The sequence below is a fragment of the Pristiophorus japonicus genome, chromosome 1, assembly GCF_044704955.1.
Source record: "Pristiophorus japonicus isolate sPriJap1 chromosome 1, sPriJap1.hap1, whole genome shotgun sequence".
Lineage (NCBI taxonomy): Eukaryota > Metazoa > Chordata > Chondrichthyes > Pristiophoridae > Pristiophorus > Pristiophorus japonicus.
Genome location: NC_091977.1, coordinates 468,869,244 through 468,886,266, shown reverse-complemented (window position 1 = coordinate 468,886,266; position 17,023 = coordinate 468,869,244). Strand labels below are relative to the sequence as shown.

The 17,023-nt window shown below is 42.7% G+C and overlaps 1 protein-coding gene across 9 annotated transcripts in view; it reads left to right on the top strand.

Annotated features, from left to right (window-relative positions):
• The window catches only part of rad54b (RAD54 homolog B), a 298,314-nt gene that overhangs the window by 204,556 nt on the left and 76,735 nt on the right, over positions 1 to 17,023 (top strand). For all 9 annotated transcript variants that reach the window (XM_070894097.1, XM_070894106.1, XM_070894063.1 and 6 more), the window contains 3 exons: positions 7,246 to 7,539; positions 8,551 to 8,713; positions 11,987 to 12,212. In XM_070894097.1, the coding sequence (XP_070750198.1) occupies positions 7,246 to 7,539; positions 8,551 to 8,713; positions 11,987 to 12,212 (683 nt within the window). The remainder of the gene's footprint in view (positions 1 to 7,245; positions 7,540 to 8,550; positions 8,714 to 11,986; positions 12,213 to 17,023) is intronic.

The following is a 17,023-nucleotide window of genomic DNA, read 5'->3' as shown; positions in this document are numbered from 1 at the left end:
TAGAATTTTTTGAGGATGTAACTAGTAGAGTGGACAAGGGAGAACCAGTGGATGTGGTGTATTTGGACTTTCAAAAGACTTTTGACAAGGTCCCACACAAGAGATTCGTGTGCAAAATTAAAGCACATGGTATTGGGGGTAATGTATTGACGTAGATAGAGAACTGGTTGGCAGACAGGAAGCAAAGAGTAGGAATAAACGGGTCCTTTTCAGAATGCCAGGCAGTGACTAGTAGGGTACCGCAAGGTTCAGTGCTGGGCCCCCAGCTATTTACAATATACATTAATGATTTGGACAAAGAAATTGAATGTAATATCTCCAAATTTGCAGATGACACTAAGCTGGGTCGCAGTGTGAGCTGTGCGGAGGATGCTAAGAGGCTGCAGGGTGACTTGGACAGGTTAGGTGAGTGGGCAAGTGCAGTGTGGATAAATGTGAAGTTATTCACTTTGGTGGCAAAAACAGGGAGGCAGAATATTATTGAATTGTGACAGTTTAGGAAAAGAGGAGGTGCAACGAGACCTGGGTGTCATGGTACATCAGTCATTGAAAGTTGGCATGCAGGTACAGCAGGTGGTGAAGAAGGCTAATGGCATGTTGGACTTCATAGCAAGAGGATTTGAGTACAGGAGCAGGGAGGTCTTACTGCAGTTGTACAGGGCCTTGGTGAGGCCACACCTTGAATACTGTGTGCAGTTTTGGTCTCAATCTGAGGAAGGACATTCTTGCTTTTGAGGGAGTGCAGCGAAGGTTCACCAGACTGATTCCCGGGATGGCAGGACTGACGTATGAAGAAAAACTGGATCGACTAGGCTTATATTCATTGGAATTTTGAAGAATGAGAGAGCATATAAAATTCTGATGGGATTGGACAGGTTAGATGCAGGAAGAATGTTCCCAATGTTGAGGAAGTCCAGAACCAGGGGTCACAGTCTAAGGATAAGGGGTAAGCCATTTAGGACCGAGATGAGGAGAAACTTCTTCACTCAGAATTGTGAACCTGTGGAATTCTCTATCACAGAAAGTTGTTAAGGCATGTTCGTTAGAAACATAGAAACATAGAAAATAGGTGCAGGAATAGGCTATTCGGCCCTTCTAGCCTGCACCGCCATTCAATGAGTTCATGGCTGAACATGCAACTTCAGTACCCCATTCCTGCTTTCTCACCATACCCCTTGATTCCCCTAGTAGTAAGGACTTCATCTAACTCCTTTTTGAATATATTTAGTGAATTGGCCTCAACAACTTTCTGTGGTAGAGAATTCCACAGGTTCACCACTCTCTGGGTGAAGAAATTCCTCCTCATCTCGGTCCTAAATGGCTTACCCCTTATCCTTAGACTGTGTCCCCTGGTTCTGGACTTCCCCAACATTGGGAACATTCTTCCTGCATCTAACCTGTCTAACCCCGTCAGAATTTTAAACGTTTCTATGAGGTCCCCTCTCATTCTTCTGAACTCCAGTGAATACAAGCCCAGTTGATCCAGTCTTTCTTGATAGGTCAGTCCCGCCATCCCGGGAATCAGTCTGGTGAACCTTTGCTGCACTCCCTCAACAGCAAGAATGTCCTTCCTCAGGTTAGGAGACCAAAACTGTACACAATACTCCAGGTGTGGCCTCACCAAGGCCCTGTACAACTGTAGCAACACCTCCCTGCCCCTGTACTCAAATCCCCTCGCTATGAAGGCCAACATGCCATTTGCTTTCTTAACCGCCTGCTGTACCTGCATGCCAACCTTCAATGACTGATGTACCATGACACCCAGGTCTCGTTGCACCTCCCCTTTTCCTAATCTATCACCATTCAGATAATAGTCTGTCTCTCTGTTTTTACCACCAAAGTGGATAACCTCACATTTATCCACATTATACTTCATCTGCCATGCATTTGCCCACTCACCTAACCTATCCAAGTCGCTCTGCAGCCTCATAGCATCCTCCTCGCAGCTCACACTGCCACCCAACTTAGTGTCATCCGCAAATTTGGAGATACTACATTTAATCCCCTCGTCTAAATCATTAATATACAGTGTAAACAGCTGGGGCCCCAGCACAGAACCTTGCGGTACCCCACTAATCACTGCCTGCCATTCTGAAAAGTCCCCATTTACTCCTACTCTTTGCTTCCTGTCTGCCAACCAGTTCTCAATCCATGTCAGCACACTACCCCCAATCCCATGTGCTTTAACTTTGCACATTAATCTCTTGTGTGGGACCTTGTCGAAAGCCTTCTGAAAGTCCAAATATACCACATCAACTGGTTCTCCCTTGTCCACTCTACTGGAAACATCTTCAAAAAATTCCAGAAGATTTGTCAAGCATGATTTCCTTTTCACAAATCCATGCTGACTTGGACTTATCATTACACCTCTTTCCAAATGCGCTGCTATGACATCCTTAATAATTGATTCCATCATTTTACCCACTACCGATGTCAGGCTGACCAGTCTATAATTCCCTGTTATCTCTCTCCCTCCTTTTTTAAAAAGTGGGGTTACATTGGCTACCCTCCACTCCATAGGAACTGATCCAGAGTCAATGGAATGTTGGAAAATGACTGTCAATGCATCCACTATTTCCAAGGCCACCTCCTTAAGTACTCTGGGATGCAGTCCATCAGGCCCTGGGGATTTATCAGCCTTCAATCCCATCAATTTCCCCAACACAATTTCCCGACTAATAAGGATTTCCCTCAGTTCCTCCTCCTTACTAGACCCTCCGACCCCTTTTATATCCGGAAGGTTGTTTGTGTCCTCCTCAGTGAATACCGAACCAAAGTACTTGTTCAATTGGTCCGCCACTTCTTTGTTCCCCGTTATGACTTCCCCTGATTCTGACTGCAGGGGACCTACGTTTGTCTTTACTAACCTTTTTCTCTTTACATATCTATAGAAACTTTTGCAATCCGTCTTAATGTTCCCTGCAAGCTTCTTCTCGTACTCCATTTTCCCTGCCCTAATCAAACCCTTTGTCCTCCTCTGCTGAGTTCTAAACTTCTCCGAGTCCCCGGGTTCGCTGCTATTTCTGGCCAATTTGTATGCCACTTTCTTGGCTTTAATACTATCCCTGATTTCCCTTGATAGCCACGGTTGAGCCACCTTCCCTTTTTTATTTTTACGCCAGACAGGAATGTGCAATTGTTGTAGTTCATCTATGCGGTCTCTAAATGTTTGCCATTGTCCATCCAAAGTCAACCCCTTCAGTATCATTCGTCAATCTATCCTAGCCAATTCACGCCTCATACCTTCAAAGTTACCCTTCTTTAAGTTCTGGACCATGGTCTCTGAATTAACTGTTTCATTCTCCATCCTAATGCAGAATTCCACCATATTATGCTCACTCTTCCCCAAGGGGTCTCGCACAACGAGATTGCTAATTAATCCTCTCTCATTACACAACACCCAGTCTAAGATGGCCTCCCCCCTAGTTGGTTCCTCGACATATTGGTCTAAAAAACCATCCCTTATGCACTCCAGGAAATCCTCCTCCACCGTATTGCTTCCAGTTTGGTTAACCCAATCTATGTGCATATTAAAGTCACCCATTATAACTGCTGCACATTTATTGCACGCACCCCTAATTTCATGTTTGATGCCCTCCCCAACATCACTACTACTGTTTGGAGGTCTGTACACAACTCCCACTAACGTTTTTTGCCCTTTGGTATTCTGCAGATCTACCCATATAGATTCCACATCATCCAAGCTAATGTCCTTCCGAACTATTGCCTTAATTTCCTCCTTAACCAGCAATGCTACCCCACCTCCTTTTCCTTTTATTCTATCTTTCCTGAATGTTGAATACCCCTGGATGTTGAGTTCCCAGCCCTGATCATCCTGGAGCCACGTCTCTGTAATCCCAATCACATCATATTTGTTAACATCTATTTGCACAGTTAATTCATCCCCCTTATTGCGGATACTCCTTGCATTAAGACACAAAGCCTTCAGGCTTGTTTTTTTAACATCCTTTGTCCTTTTAGAATTTTGCTGTACAGTGGCCCTTTTTGTTCTTTGCCTTGGGTTTCTCTGCCCTCCACTTTTCCTCATCTCCTTTCTGTCTTTTGCTTTTGCCTCCTTTTTGTTTCCCTCTGTCTCCCTGCATTGGTTCCCATCCCCCTGCCATATTAGTTTAAATCCTCCCCAACAGCACTAGCAAACACTCCCCCTAGGACATTGGTTCTGGTCCTGCCCAGGTGCAGACTGTCCGGTTTGTACTGGTCCCACCTCCCCCAGAACTGGTTCCAATGCCCCAGGAATTTGAATCCCTCCCTGCTGCACCACTGCTCAAGCCACGTATTCATCTGCGCTATCCTGCGATTCCTACTCTGACTATCACGTGGCACTGGTAGCAATCCCGAGATTACTACTTTTGAGGTCCTACTTTTTAATTTAGCTCCTAGTTCCTTAAATTTGTTTCGTAGGACCTCATCCCTTTTTTTACCTATGTCGTTGGTACCAATGTGCACCACGACAACTGGCTGATCTCCCTCCCTTTTTAGAATGTCCTGCACCCGCTCCGAGACATCCTTGACCCTTGCACCAGGGATATATTCAAAAGGGAGTTAGATGTGACCCTTCCGGCTAAAGGGATCAAGGGGTATGGAGAGAAAGCAGGAATGGGGTACTGAAGTTGTATGATCAGCCATGCAAGCTCTATCAGCTCAAAGGGCCGAATGACATACACCTGCACCTATTTTCTATGTTTCTATCTCAGAAGGTTGTAAGGCTGGAGAAGATTACAGAGATGGGAATGGACGAGGCCATGGCGAGATTTGAAAACAAGAATGAGAATTTTAAAATCGAGACATTTCTTAAACGTGAGCCATTGTTGGTCAGCGAGCACAGCGAGATTGGTGAACGGGACTTGGTGCGAGTTAGGACATGGGCACCAGAGTTTTGAATGAGCTCAAGTTTATGGTGAGTGGAAGGTGGAAGGCTGGTCAGGAGAGCATTGGAATAATCAACTCTAGAGGTAACAAAGGCATAGATGAGGTTTTCAGGAGCAGATGAGCTGAGGCAGGGGTGGGATCGGGCGATGTTCTGGAGGTCGAAATAGGTGGTTAGTGCTGAAGCGGATGTGTTGTTGTAAGCTCAACTCGGGGTCCAACGTGGCACCAAGGTTGTGAACAGTCTGATTCAGCCTCAGACAATTGCCAGGGAGAGGGGTGGAGCTGGTGGCTCGGGAACAGAGTTTATGGCAGGGACTGGCTTCAGTCTTCCCAATATTTAGTTGGATGTAATTTCTGCTCATCCAGTACTGTATGTGAAGCTAGGGAATGGAGAGTACCCAAGTCAGAACTGGGAAATTACAAGCCCATAGCAAAAGAAAATAGAGTATTAGGATGGATTGCCAGAACAATCTAGTCCAAAACAAAAACAAAACTCACTAAAATTGTCCTTGTTAAAAGACTTGGTTAGACATTGTCTAGAATACTGTATCCAATTTTAGCCAACTCACATGGTGGCTGATATAGAGGCCTTGGAAAAGGTTCTGAAGAGAGCCACTTGACTAATGCCTAGTTTACAGGCCCTTACTTACCACAATAGGCTTAAAGAGCTGTTTTTCTTTACTCTGGAAAAGCATAGACTTTGAGGAGATTTGTTGAGCGCTTTAAAATAATAGAGGGGTTAGATTTGGCCTATGTGGATAGGTTATTTGAGTTAGATAAGTTTAGGAGGACTAGGAGACATACATATAAGTTACACAAGCAGATAACTGAGTTCGATGTTGGAAGGTTTTTCTTTATACGGAGGATCGCTCATCTTTGGAACAAGTAGCTAGCTTCTGCACTGAGTGCAGACTTGCTGCAAGCGTTCAAAGGGGAGCTGGATGCGGTCCTAACTGGCTGACATCACAGCATAGAAAATGGTAGGTGAGTTGTTTGCCGATTTGTCTCCCAGTCACTGTGATCTTCTGGAACTTGTGTGATCACCTGCATGGGTCAGAGAAGAATTTCTAAAATTTTCTGCCCCTGAATTGGCTAGGATTTTTGCTTTTCTCTGGAAATTATGTGGCTGCTGGTGGATAGGGGGAGGTGATGAAATCTCTCTTTTTCTCTTTCTCTCTCTCTCCCCTTACCTTCTGCGCATGTGTGGATGACCCCTGACCTCCCGAATCGTGGGAAAACCTGTTTACCAAAAAAAACCACATGCGCAGAAGGCCGTTGCTAGGGAAGCTTTGCCTTCTACATCACTGGGCTCATTTCACATCCCTGGGCTATCGCTTCGCCCATTTCATATCGCTGAGCCGAAAGTCGCATCCCAAGAATGGGTGATGTTCCAACAATCATGAAGGCTGGGACATCGCCCATTTTTTGGGCACTAGCGATCCAAGTGCAAAGCCTAGCCCATAGTGTTAAATTAGACCATGATGGTATGGGACAGGCTCAATGGACCAGCTGATCGTTTCCTGTCTATTATTTTTGCATGTTCGTAGAGGCCAGGGGATTATTGGACATCAATGTAATTCAGACCAATTTTAACATTATACATTCTGTCCTTATTTTTATTTTCCATCATAAATTCCTCTATCCATACTTATAATAGAAGTTACCTTTGTAAACTACGCCATCACCCAAAGGGTATAATTGCAACATGACTAATTAACGTATCCAGCTTCCATTGTAAATGTGGACGTAGGAATTTATAATGGAAAAGTTAATAGGAAGTGTTTGCAGACATAAGATTTTTAATATTTAACCAGTCAATCTTAAATGAGAACTCAACCTTCCAATGAAGGCTGATAAGATAAGGGTGAGATGTACCTAAATCATGAATCCAATGTCACATTTGTACATTCGGTGGGGATAGATCAATTTATGAGCGAGAAACCATTCCTAATTATCCATTTAAGAGTGGGTTCGGGATTTCTTATTCTTCACCCCGCCCCCCCCCCCCCCAATTTATATAATATAATTATGCATAATGTATAATTATATTGAATGGTGTATCAATTTGTATTACACAGGATATATATCATAACGAAAATTAGGTAAAAATATGGATTAATCATAGCATGCGTATGTATATGGAAGTTATATTGATGAGAACTAAGCATTACACATTACACGTAATCAAAATTCATACTTTTGCTTCCAAAAGTTAAAAATATATCCTCGATTACATATTGCCAAAAAAAGGAATATTCTTCCCTCTAAAACTAAAAAGTGAGTATATAATGGCAGTTCCAAAATAAATAAAATGTGCTGTAGTTTTGCTTCTTTTTATTAAATTATTTCTTTTAGGAACAGGATACAAATTAAAAGAACTCGCAACTCTTTCTGAAGGCCAGACCTTAATGATTGGTGGGAAGGAGATTGAGATTATGGGACCGATCTCTGCAAAGGACTTTATGAGTGGCCGCTGTTTCCACTCCACTGTTACTGCTTCATCACAACTGTCACTGCCAACTCCATCACAGCAGCCTTTGCTAAAACCATTTACTAGCCCAATGAGGAACAGTACTAGATCCAGCGAAACAGAACGTGATGAAAAAACCAACGTGGATTGTAAGCCGAGGCATGATCCAACTGCGTCAAGTAAGCAGTTTAATTGATGGTTGTAATTTTGTGGTTGCTTGTTCAGCCATTAGAATGTTAGATTACAGTGGGATCCATACCAATATTGTGATTAACTGTCACACCTGTCAACTTTTCCGATGGACTAGTGGGTAAAGGCATTGTCGATTTATAGTCCTAAGCCATACAGGCTGATCTTTGGAGTTTACTGAGTTGGTTTATCTTAACTGGGCAGTATTTCAGGCAGTGGGATGGATATATGTAATCGAGCACCCTGAGGTTCAGGAGAGAAAAAATTAGCTAAACTTGCCATTCCTGATCACTATTCTGTGGCACTTGCTGGAAAATGTATGTGAGTGTGGCTGTTTGAGTTTATCTGTAATGCCCTCTAAGGTGGAATAGCTTGTTGGCACTCAGTGTAATGGCCCCAGTTAAATAGTCTGCTGGCACTCACTGCCTAGGCTAGCAAACAAGGAATGGCCATTTGGGTGAAGTAACAGGGGCTGCTAGAACCATACTCCATTGTGGAAATGTCTTCAGAAGAGAGAGAAAAATAAATAAACACTTCAAAAAAAAGATAGTCATACTTCTGTCAAACCTTTGTTCCTTCCACCCTCACCCTAATGTACGTTCTGAGAACATAATCTTTGGGTTGGTTAACTGTGTCCTGAGTGTGCATCTACGTAAAGATTCCACTCAGAGCTGGTATTGACTAAAAGTCATAGAATCAGAATTTTGCAACACTGAAGGAGGCCATTTGACCCATCGTACCTGTGGTGACTCTTTGAAAGAGCTATTCAATTAGTCCCACTGGCTCAGCAAATTAAAGATTTCAAATCAGCATTTGGTCTAACACATTTGTAACTTTTTGCAGTTAAATATGATCTAACTGTAAGAGCCCATCTAGAATCCTTGGCTATAACATACTTCATTGTTTTACCTATTCTAGTGCAGTGTAGGATGAAGTTATGAAATAAATTTGCAAAAGTTTGAAGCTAATAGTTAAATGTACAGTTCTCAATTTTTCAACAGATGCTTTAGTAATGCCACAACCAAACCTGAGTCATCAGTGGATCTTTAATAAAGCTGGTCTCTCGTTGGTGGATGTGGTGGTGGACCCTTATCTTACCATACACCTTCGACCTCATCAGTTGGATGGTGTGATCTTCCTATATGAGTGTGTAATGGGAATGAGGTAAGCATGGGATGGTTATTGCTGGGTATTTGTATCTGAAACCAGTGAATAAGATCTGTCGAGGTTGTTATAAGTCTTTCACAGTCAGCAACACCTTGAAGTTTAACTGTCAGGACATTTTTAGTATAGAGTACTTGTGAAAACTTAACTCTTATTGATCATGTCTCTTATTCAAATGGTGTGTTCCAAATGAATAAAATACTAAAATACAATATCTTTTCGATCAATCCAATGCGTCATCCCACAGACGCAAAAAATGTGTCTACATTATTACATCTCAATAACATTTTTTTAAAAGGAAATGTAGTCTGTATTTTGTGCCCTTTCTAAAATCAGGAACATGCGCAGGGTTTACGGTCTGCTGCATTTACACCAAAGTGGACCTTGAAATCTGGTCACTTTCATGATCCTTGTGCAGTTAAACAGAGGTGATGACCTACTGTATCAATATAATTTGCAGACAAGTGTCACAGATGAAAGACATCACTCTTGGTTCAATTTCTACTATACTACTGCTAGTTCATGCTACTCTGAAACCCACAAATAGGGAGGACTCTGTACCAGTTATGGATAGTGTACTAGGTTTATATTGAAAGTTAGCAAACAACTCTAATTTTGCGAGGAGACCATACACTTCGATCACAAATTCAGCAACCATTTAATATAAATTGGCTAACATGTAAATACTGAAATGCTTTTTTTCTTATTATTCTTGCGCATAACATAGAAACATAGAAAATAGGTGCAGGAGTAGGCCATTCAGCCCTTCGAGCCTGCACCACCATTCAATAAGATTATGGCTGATCATTCACCTCAGTGCCCCTTTCCTGTTTTCTCTCCATACCCCTTGATCCCTTTAGCCGTAAGGGTCATATCTAACTCCCTCTTGAATATATCCAATGAACTGGCATCAACAACTCTCTGCGGTAGAGAATTCCACAGGTTAACAACTCTCTGAGTGAAGAAGTTTCTCCTCGTCTCAAATGGCTTACTCCTTATCCTTAGACTGTGTCCCCTGGTTCTGGACTTCCCCAACATCGGGAACATTCTTCCTGCATCTAACCTGTCCAGTTCTGTCAGAATTTTAAATGTTTCTATGAGAGCCCCTCTCATCCTTCTAAACTCCAGTGAATAAAGGCCCAGTCGATCCAATCTCTCCTCATATGTCAGTCTAGCCATCCCGGGAATCAGTCTGGTGAACCTTCCCTGCACTCCCTCAATAGCAAGAACGTCCTTCCTCAGATTCGGAGACCAAAACTGGACACAATATTCCAGGTGAGGCCTCACCAAGGTCCTGTACAACTGCAGTAAGACCTCCCTGCTCCTATACTCAAAACCTCTAGCTATGAAGGCCAACATACCATTTGCCACCTTCACTGCCTGCTGTACCTGCATGCCAACTTTCAATGACTGATGTACCATGACACCCAGGTCTCGTTGCACATCCCCTTTTCCTAATCTGCTGCCATTCAGATAATATTCTGCCTTCGTGTTTTTGCCCCAAAAGTGGATAACTTCACATTTATCCACATTGTACTGCATCTGCCATGCATTTACCCACTCACCTAACCTGTCCAAGTCACCTTGCAGTCTCGGAGCGTCCTCCTCGCAGCTCACACCGCCACCTTGTTTAGTGTCATCTGCAAACTTGGAGATATTACACCTCAATTCCTTCATCCAAATCATTAATGTATATTGTAAATAGCTGTGGTCCCAGTACTGAGCCCTGCGGCACCCCACTAGTCACTGCCTGCCATTTTGAAAAAGACCCGTTTATCCCGACTCTCTGTTTCCTGTCTGCCAACCAGTTCTCTATCCACGTCAGTACATTACCCCCAATACCATGTGCTTTAATTTTGCACACCAATCTCTTGTGTGAGACCTTGTCAAAAGCCTTTTGAAAGTCCAAATACACCACATCTGCTGGTTCTCCCTTGTCCACTCTACCAGTTACAGCCTCAAAAAATTCCAGAAGATTTGTCAAGCATGATTTCCCTTTCATAAATCCATGTTGACTTGGACCGATCCTGTCACTGCTTTCCAAATGCACTGTTATTTCATCTTTAATAATTGATTCCAACATTTTCCCCACTATAGATGGCAGGCTAACCGGTCTATAATTCCTTTGTTTTCTCTCTCCCTCCTTTTTTAAAAAGTGGTGTTACATTAGCTACCCTCCAGTCCATAGGAACTGATCCAGAGTCGATAGACTGTTGGAAAATGATTACCAATGCATCCACTATTTCTAGGGCCACTTCCTTAAGTACTCTGGGATGCAGACTATCAGGCCCCGGGGATTTATCGGCCTTCAACCCATCAATTTCCCTAACACAATTACCCGCCTAATAAGGATATCCTTTCAGTTCCTCCTTCTCACAAGACCCTCGGTCCCCTAGTATTTCCAGAAGATTATTTGTGTCTTCCTTCGTGAAGACAGAACCAAAGTATTTGTTCAACTGTTCTGCCATTTCTTTGTTCCCCATTATAAATTCACCTGAATCTGACTGCAAGGGACCTACATTTGTCTTCACTAATCTTTTTCTCTTCACATATTTATAGAAGCTTTTACAGTCAGTTTTGATGTTTACGGCAAGCTTCTTCTCTTACTTTATTTCCCCCCTCTTAATTAAACTCTTTGTCCTCCTCTGCTGAATTCTAAATTTCTCCCAGTCCTCCGGTTTGCTGCTTTTTCTGGCCAATTTATATGCCTCTTCCTTGGATTTAACACTATCCTTAATTTCCCTTGTTAGCCACCTTCCCCATTTTATTTTTACTTCAGACAGGGATGGACAATTGTTGAAGTTCATCCATGTTTGCCATTGCCTATCTACCGTCAACCCTTTAAGTATCATTTGCCAGTCTATTCTAGCCAATTCACATCTCACACCATCGAAGTTACCTTTCTTAAGTTCAGGACCCTAGTCTCTGAATTAACTGTGTCACAGAGTATGTTCAAAGAAAAATTTACCCATCTCCATGAAAACATTTATAAAAAAAAAAGAAAACTCTAGTAGGAGAGCTCCTGATTTTAATCTATGTCTCACACATACGCCAATGGATACCTGGCATTTTAGGATGAGAAACATAGATAGCATCCTTTTCTGTTCCTAAACGGCTACTTGCAAACCTATTTGATTTTTACAAATGAACTGTGCACACAAAAGACATATGATAGATCTTATGTTAATGTTTCAATATTTTCCTTAAAACTTGATGGTTGTGTAGATAATTTGATTCTAATTCTAGCTTGTTAAATATAACAATTGTTTCTAGAACAACTGGTAGATTTGGTGCTATCTTGGCTGATGAAATGGGTCTAGGGAAGACCCTGCAGTGTATCACATTAATCTGGACTCTCATGCGGCAAGGACCTTATGGGAACAAACCTGTAATCAAGAGGACCCTTGTCGTCACACCAGGGAGTCTCGTAAAAAACTGGGTCAGAGAGTTCCAGAAATGGCTTGGATCTGAGAGGCTGAGGGTTTTTGCAGTCGATCAGGTAATTTACATCAATGCTAATGTTTCTCCTTTCTATTTTGATATTTTTATTGAATTACTAATCTGAATAATGAAAATCAGCAGCAGGGATAGTAATCTCTATTGCAAGTGATGGTTCCAAATGTCATGTATATAAGATTGTGAATATTCTGGTAACAAGAAAAGTATATTTTCATTTACTTACCTATTGCATGGTGATATTCTCCATAAAACTAAGTGCTGCAGACAGAATAACCTATATCTCATCCTTAATGTCCTCAGAAGTGGGCTAGCAAGACACTCCGTTATAACAACAACTACTACAAAAAAGAAAACAGAATAAGCACTATCACCACTAGAACTGCAGTGGTTCAAGGAGAAAGCCCACCATTACCTTCACAGGGCAACTAAAGATGGCAGTAAATTTGGCTGGTGTCACCCACATTTCAAGAATATTTTTTTTTAAATGACAAAGCAAAATTCTTCCTGTCATTTGTTAACTTGCAGAGTAAAGCAGTAGCAGAAAAGAAAGCTAGTAACTTGTGTGTAAGAAAAATACCAATGTAAGAATATGGGCTTTTGAGGGTATTTGGAGGGATTAGACATTGCAAGACTTAAATGATGCTAAGCTTTTTGTTAGATTGGCTGTTCTGCAAAATCTACTGCTTTCGGACTCTAGGGATGAACACAATCACAAGTGGCCTTGTTATTACAAAAACTAATTGCTATTATTAGAAGAAAATGAGGAAAATAACCGGGAGACTCAGCTGTCTACAGCTTATCTCTTATCTCTTTCTATGTCTGGGAATGCGCAAACTTTTGTAAGTCATTGAAATGTAATCAAATAATTCCTTTTGACTAATTTTCATTGCAGTTTAATATTAACATTGCTAGTTTATACTTTTATTAATTTAGTTGTATTTCTCCTCTGTTAGAATTAGGGAACAGTAATGTTAAATCTAGGTTTTCATTACAGTTAAAATTCTTGTCTGCAAGGTCCTGGGTTGTATCATCAACCATGGAAATAGAAAACAAGCTCAGAAAAAAATTGTGCTAAGGTTAAAATACAGATAAGGGAGGCCCAAGGCCTGTGCCTGAACAAACAGAATCAATTGCAATAAGTATTGAAAAATGCACGAATGGCTTATGGAGGTAAACACGTCACTGTGTGCTACTGAACTGTAAAGACCTGGATCTTTGGTCTAATTTAGCCGATTTCAACTGGGGCAGAAATAGAGACACAGTGCCCTCAGTGCTCTGGACTGGGAAAGGGAAATATCAGCCAGGTGCCTGCTTCTGATTAACTGTGCGGTGATTCCCACTGAAAAGTGTATGTTTGAGGGCAATCTGGTGTAATTTCTCCCACAGTCAAATAGCCTCGCAATACTCACTGTCTAGGATCACACATGAAGAATTGCGAGGAGAGAAAGGGGAGAAAACCACTAAAAATACCAGACCAACAACACAGTGGCAGTTGAGTGGTCAAAATAGGTGTTGGAGAGGTGGAGCTGGATGTCAACAGTGTTACATGTTGGACCTGTCCTCCACATGTCTTCGAATGATGTCGCTAGGGTGGGCAGCATGTAGATAAGTAATAAGAGTGGGCCAAGGATATGACCTTCGGAGACTTCGGAAGTAATGGTGTGATGCATGAAGAGAAGCCATTGAGATGCTCTGGCTACGATTGGATAGGTAAGAGTGAAACCAAGCGAGGCAGTCCCACTGAGCTGGACAATGGAGGAGAGGCTTTAGAGAAGGATAGTGTGGTCAATTGTGCCAAAGGCTGCAGAGAAGACGAGGAAATATAGTCACAGAGGATGTGATTTGTGACTTTGATTAGGGTTGTTCCAATGCTGTGGCAAACAGTGATCCCTCTTTTTTTCTGGTGCACGGTCTACGCCCCATGAATTTGAGAAAGCAAAAATGAGGGTCATACCAGGGGGAACAATAGACTAAGGCCGTGAAATTTGGCACCTTCGTGCCGGTAGTTAAAGCCGGTTTAGAGAAAATATTGGCGGCCGTCTCGCTTCTACCCACTTCCACCACAGCCCGCACTGTTCGCCATCTTGGTGAGGGTGATAGTTCGGGCGTGCGTGCGCCGGCAGAATGGAGATTAGGCAGATCGTGTTGTTAGCGTGTAATGCTGATTTGACGCAAAATCTGCCTTTTTGGACATTGCCGTTGCAATAAATGTCCTCTCCTAAACACGCACAGCTGAACATGCACGAGGGAAACCCCCCCACCCCTCCCCCCACCAGCGCTATTGAAAGGGAAACATCCAACTTGCAGGTAAGTTGATTATTTCTCTTATACTGGCTCCTGCAGAGTTTATGTCAATATTGGGTTGCTGGAAGACATTTTATAAAGTTGTTAAAGTGTGCAGATAGTGCCTCTGGATGTTGGGCAGGCTTTGGCTGCTACTGGAAGGCCTCTGAGTACACCACTTGCTCTCAGTCATGCTGGCTCTATTTGCAGTCCCCCTTGCGCTGCAGCATGATGGGGAGATGGAGCAGCAGCAGCAAAAAAGACGCTGCTCGCAGAGGGAGGGGGGGAGGGCTCTCTGCAAGAGGAGGCCTTATCCACCAAGGCTCTTCAGGGAGCACTTATACCTGCACCTAGGCCAGGAGCAGTGTGTTTGCCGGCTCCGCCACCTCTTGGAACCAGACCTGCAGCCTCAGAGCGGGGCAACAGCGGCTCTGTCAGTGGCCCTCAAGGCGACAGTGGCCCTGAATTTTTATGCCAGCAAATCCTTCCAGGCTGGAACAAGCGACATAGCAAACATAAGAACATAAGAACTAGGAGCAGGGGTAGGCCATATGGTCCCACACACCTGCTCCACCATTCAATAAGTTGGGGAAGTCCAGAACCAGGGGATAGTCTTAGGATAAGGGGTAGGCCATTTAGGACTGAGATGAGGAGAAACTTCTTCACTCAGAGAGTTGTTAACCTGTGGAATTCCCTGCCGCAGAGAGTTGTCGATGCCAGTTCATTGGATATATTCAAGAGGGAGTTAGATATGGCCTTTACTGCTAAGGGGATCAAGGGGTATGGAGAGAAAGCAGGAAAGGGGTACTGAGGGAGCGATCAGTCATGATCTTATTGAATGGCGGTGCAGGCTCGAAGGGTCGGATGGCCTACTCCACCTATTTTCTATGTTTCTATGTTTCATGGCTGATCATTGACCTCAACTCCATTTTCCTGCTCGATCTCCATATCCCTTGATTTCCCCCAGATTCCAAAAATCTATCTATCTCAGCCTTGATTATATTCTGAGACTCAGCATTCACAGCCCTCTAGGGCAAAGAATTCCAAAGATTCACAACCCTCTGAAGAAATTCCTCCTCATCTCTGTTTTAAATGGCCCACCCTTTACCCTGAGACTGTGCCCACTAGTTCTAGACACTCCAGCCAGGGGAAACAACTCTCAGCACCTTCTCTGTCAATCTCCTTCAGAATCTTGTATGTTTCAATTAGATCACCTCTCATTCTTCTAAACTCCAGAGAGTATACCCCCATTCTACACAATCTCTCATCATAAGTCAGCCCTCGCATCCCAGGAATCAATCTAGTTAATTTTGTTGCACCGCCTCCAAGGCAAGTATATCCTTCCTTTAGATAAGGAGACCAAAACTGCACAGTAATCCAGGTGTGGTCTCACCAAGGCCCTGTACAATTGTAGCAAGACTTCCTTACTCTTATACTCCAACCCCCTTGCAATAAAGGACAACATGCCATTTGCCTTCCTTATTGCTTGCTGTACCTGCATGATAGCTTTCCATGTTTCTTGCACAAGGACACCCAAATCTCTCTCAACACCAACATTTAAAAGTTTCTCACCATTTAAAAAATATTTTGTTTTTCTATTCCTCCCAAAGTGAATAACCTCTCATTTCACCACGTTATATTTCATCTGCTACCTTATTGTCCACTCATTTAACCTGTCTATATCCTTTTGCAGGCTCTTTATGTTCTCCTCACAGCTTATTGTCTCACCTAGCTTTGTGTCGTCAGCAAACTTGGATACATTACACTCTGTCCCTTCATCTAGGTCATTAATATAGATTGTAAATAGCTGAGGCCCCAGCACTGATCCTTGTGGCACCCCACTAGTTACAGCCTGCCAACCTGAAAATGACCCGTTTATCCCTACTCTCTGTTTTCTGTCCGTTAATTAATCCTCTATCCATTCTAATACATTACCTCCAATCCCATGAGCCCTTATCTTGTGTAATAATCTTTTATGTGGCACCTTATCGAATGCCTTTTGGAAATCCAAATATACTACATCCACCGGTTCCCCTTTATCTATATCCTGCTAGTTATATCCTTAAAAAAACTCAGGGAAATTTGTGTTTGACAGATTTATTATTCGTAAAACCATGTTGACTCTGCCTAATTGTGTTATTATTTTCTAAGTGCCCTGATACCACTTTCTTAACAATGGATTCCAGCATTTTCCCAATGGCTGATGTCAGGCTAATTAGCCAGTTCCCTGTTTTCTCTCTCCCTCCTTTCTTGAATAGCGGTGTTACATTTGCTACCTTCCAATCCTCTGGGACCGTTCTCGAATCTAGGGAATTTTGAAAGATCAAAACCAATGCATCCACTATCTCTGCAGCCACCTCTTTTAGAACCCTCGGATGTAGGCCATCAGGTCCAGGGGATTTGTCAGTTTTTAGTCCCATTAGTTTCTCTAGTACTTTTTCTCTACTCCTATGAATTATATTAAGTTCCTCACCCTCAAGACCCTTGGTTCCCTACCATTTTAGGTGTATCTTTTGCGTCTTCTGTTATGAAGACAGATACAAAATTTGTTTAACGTTTCTGCCATTT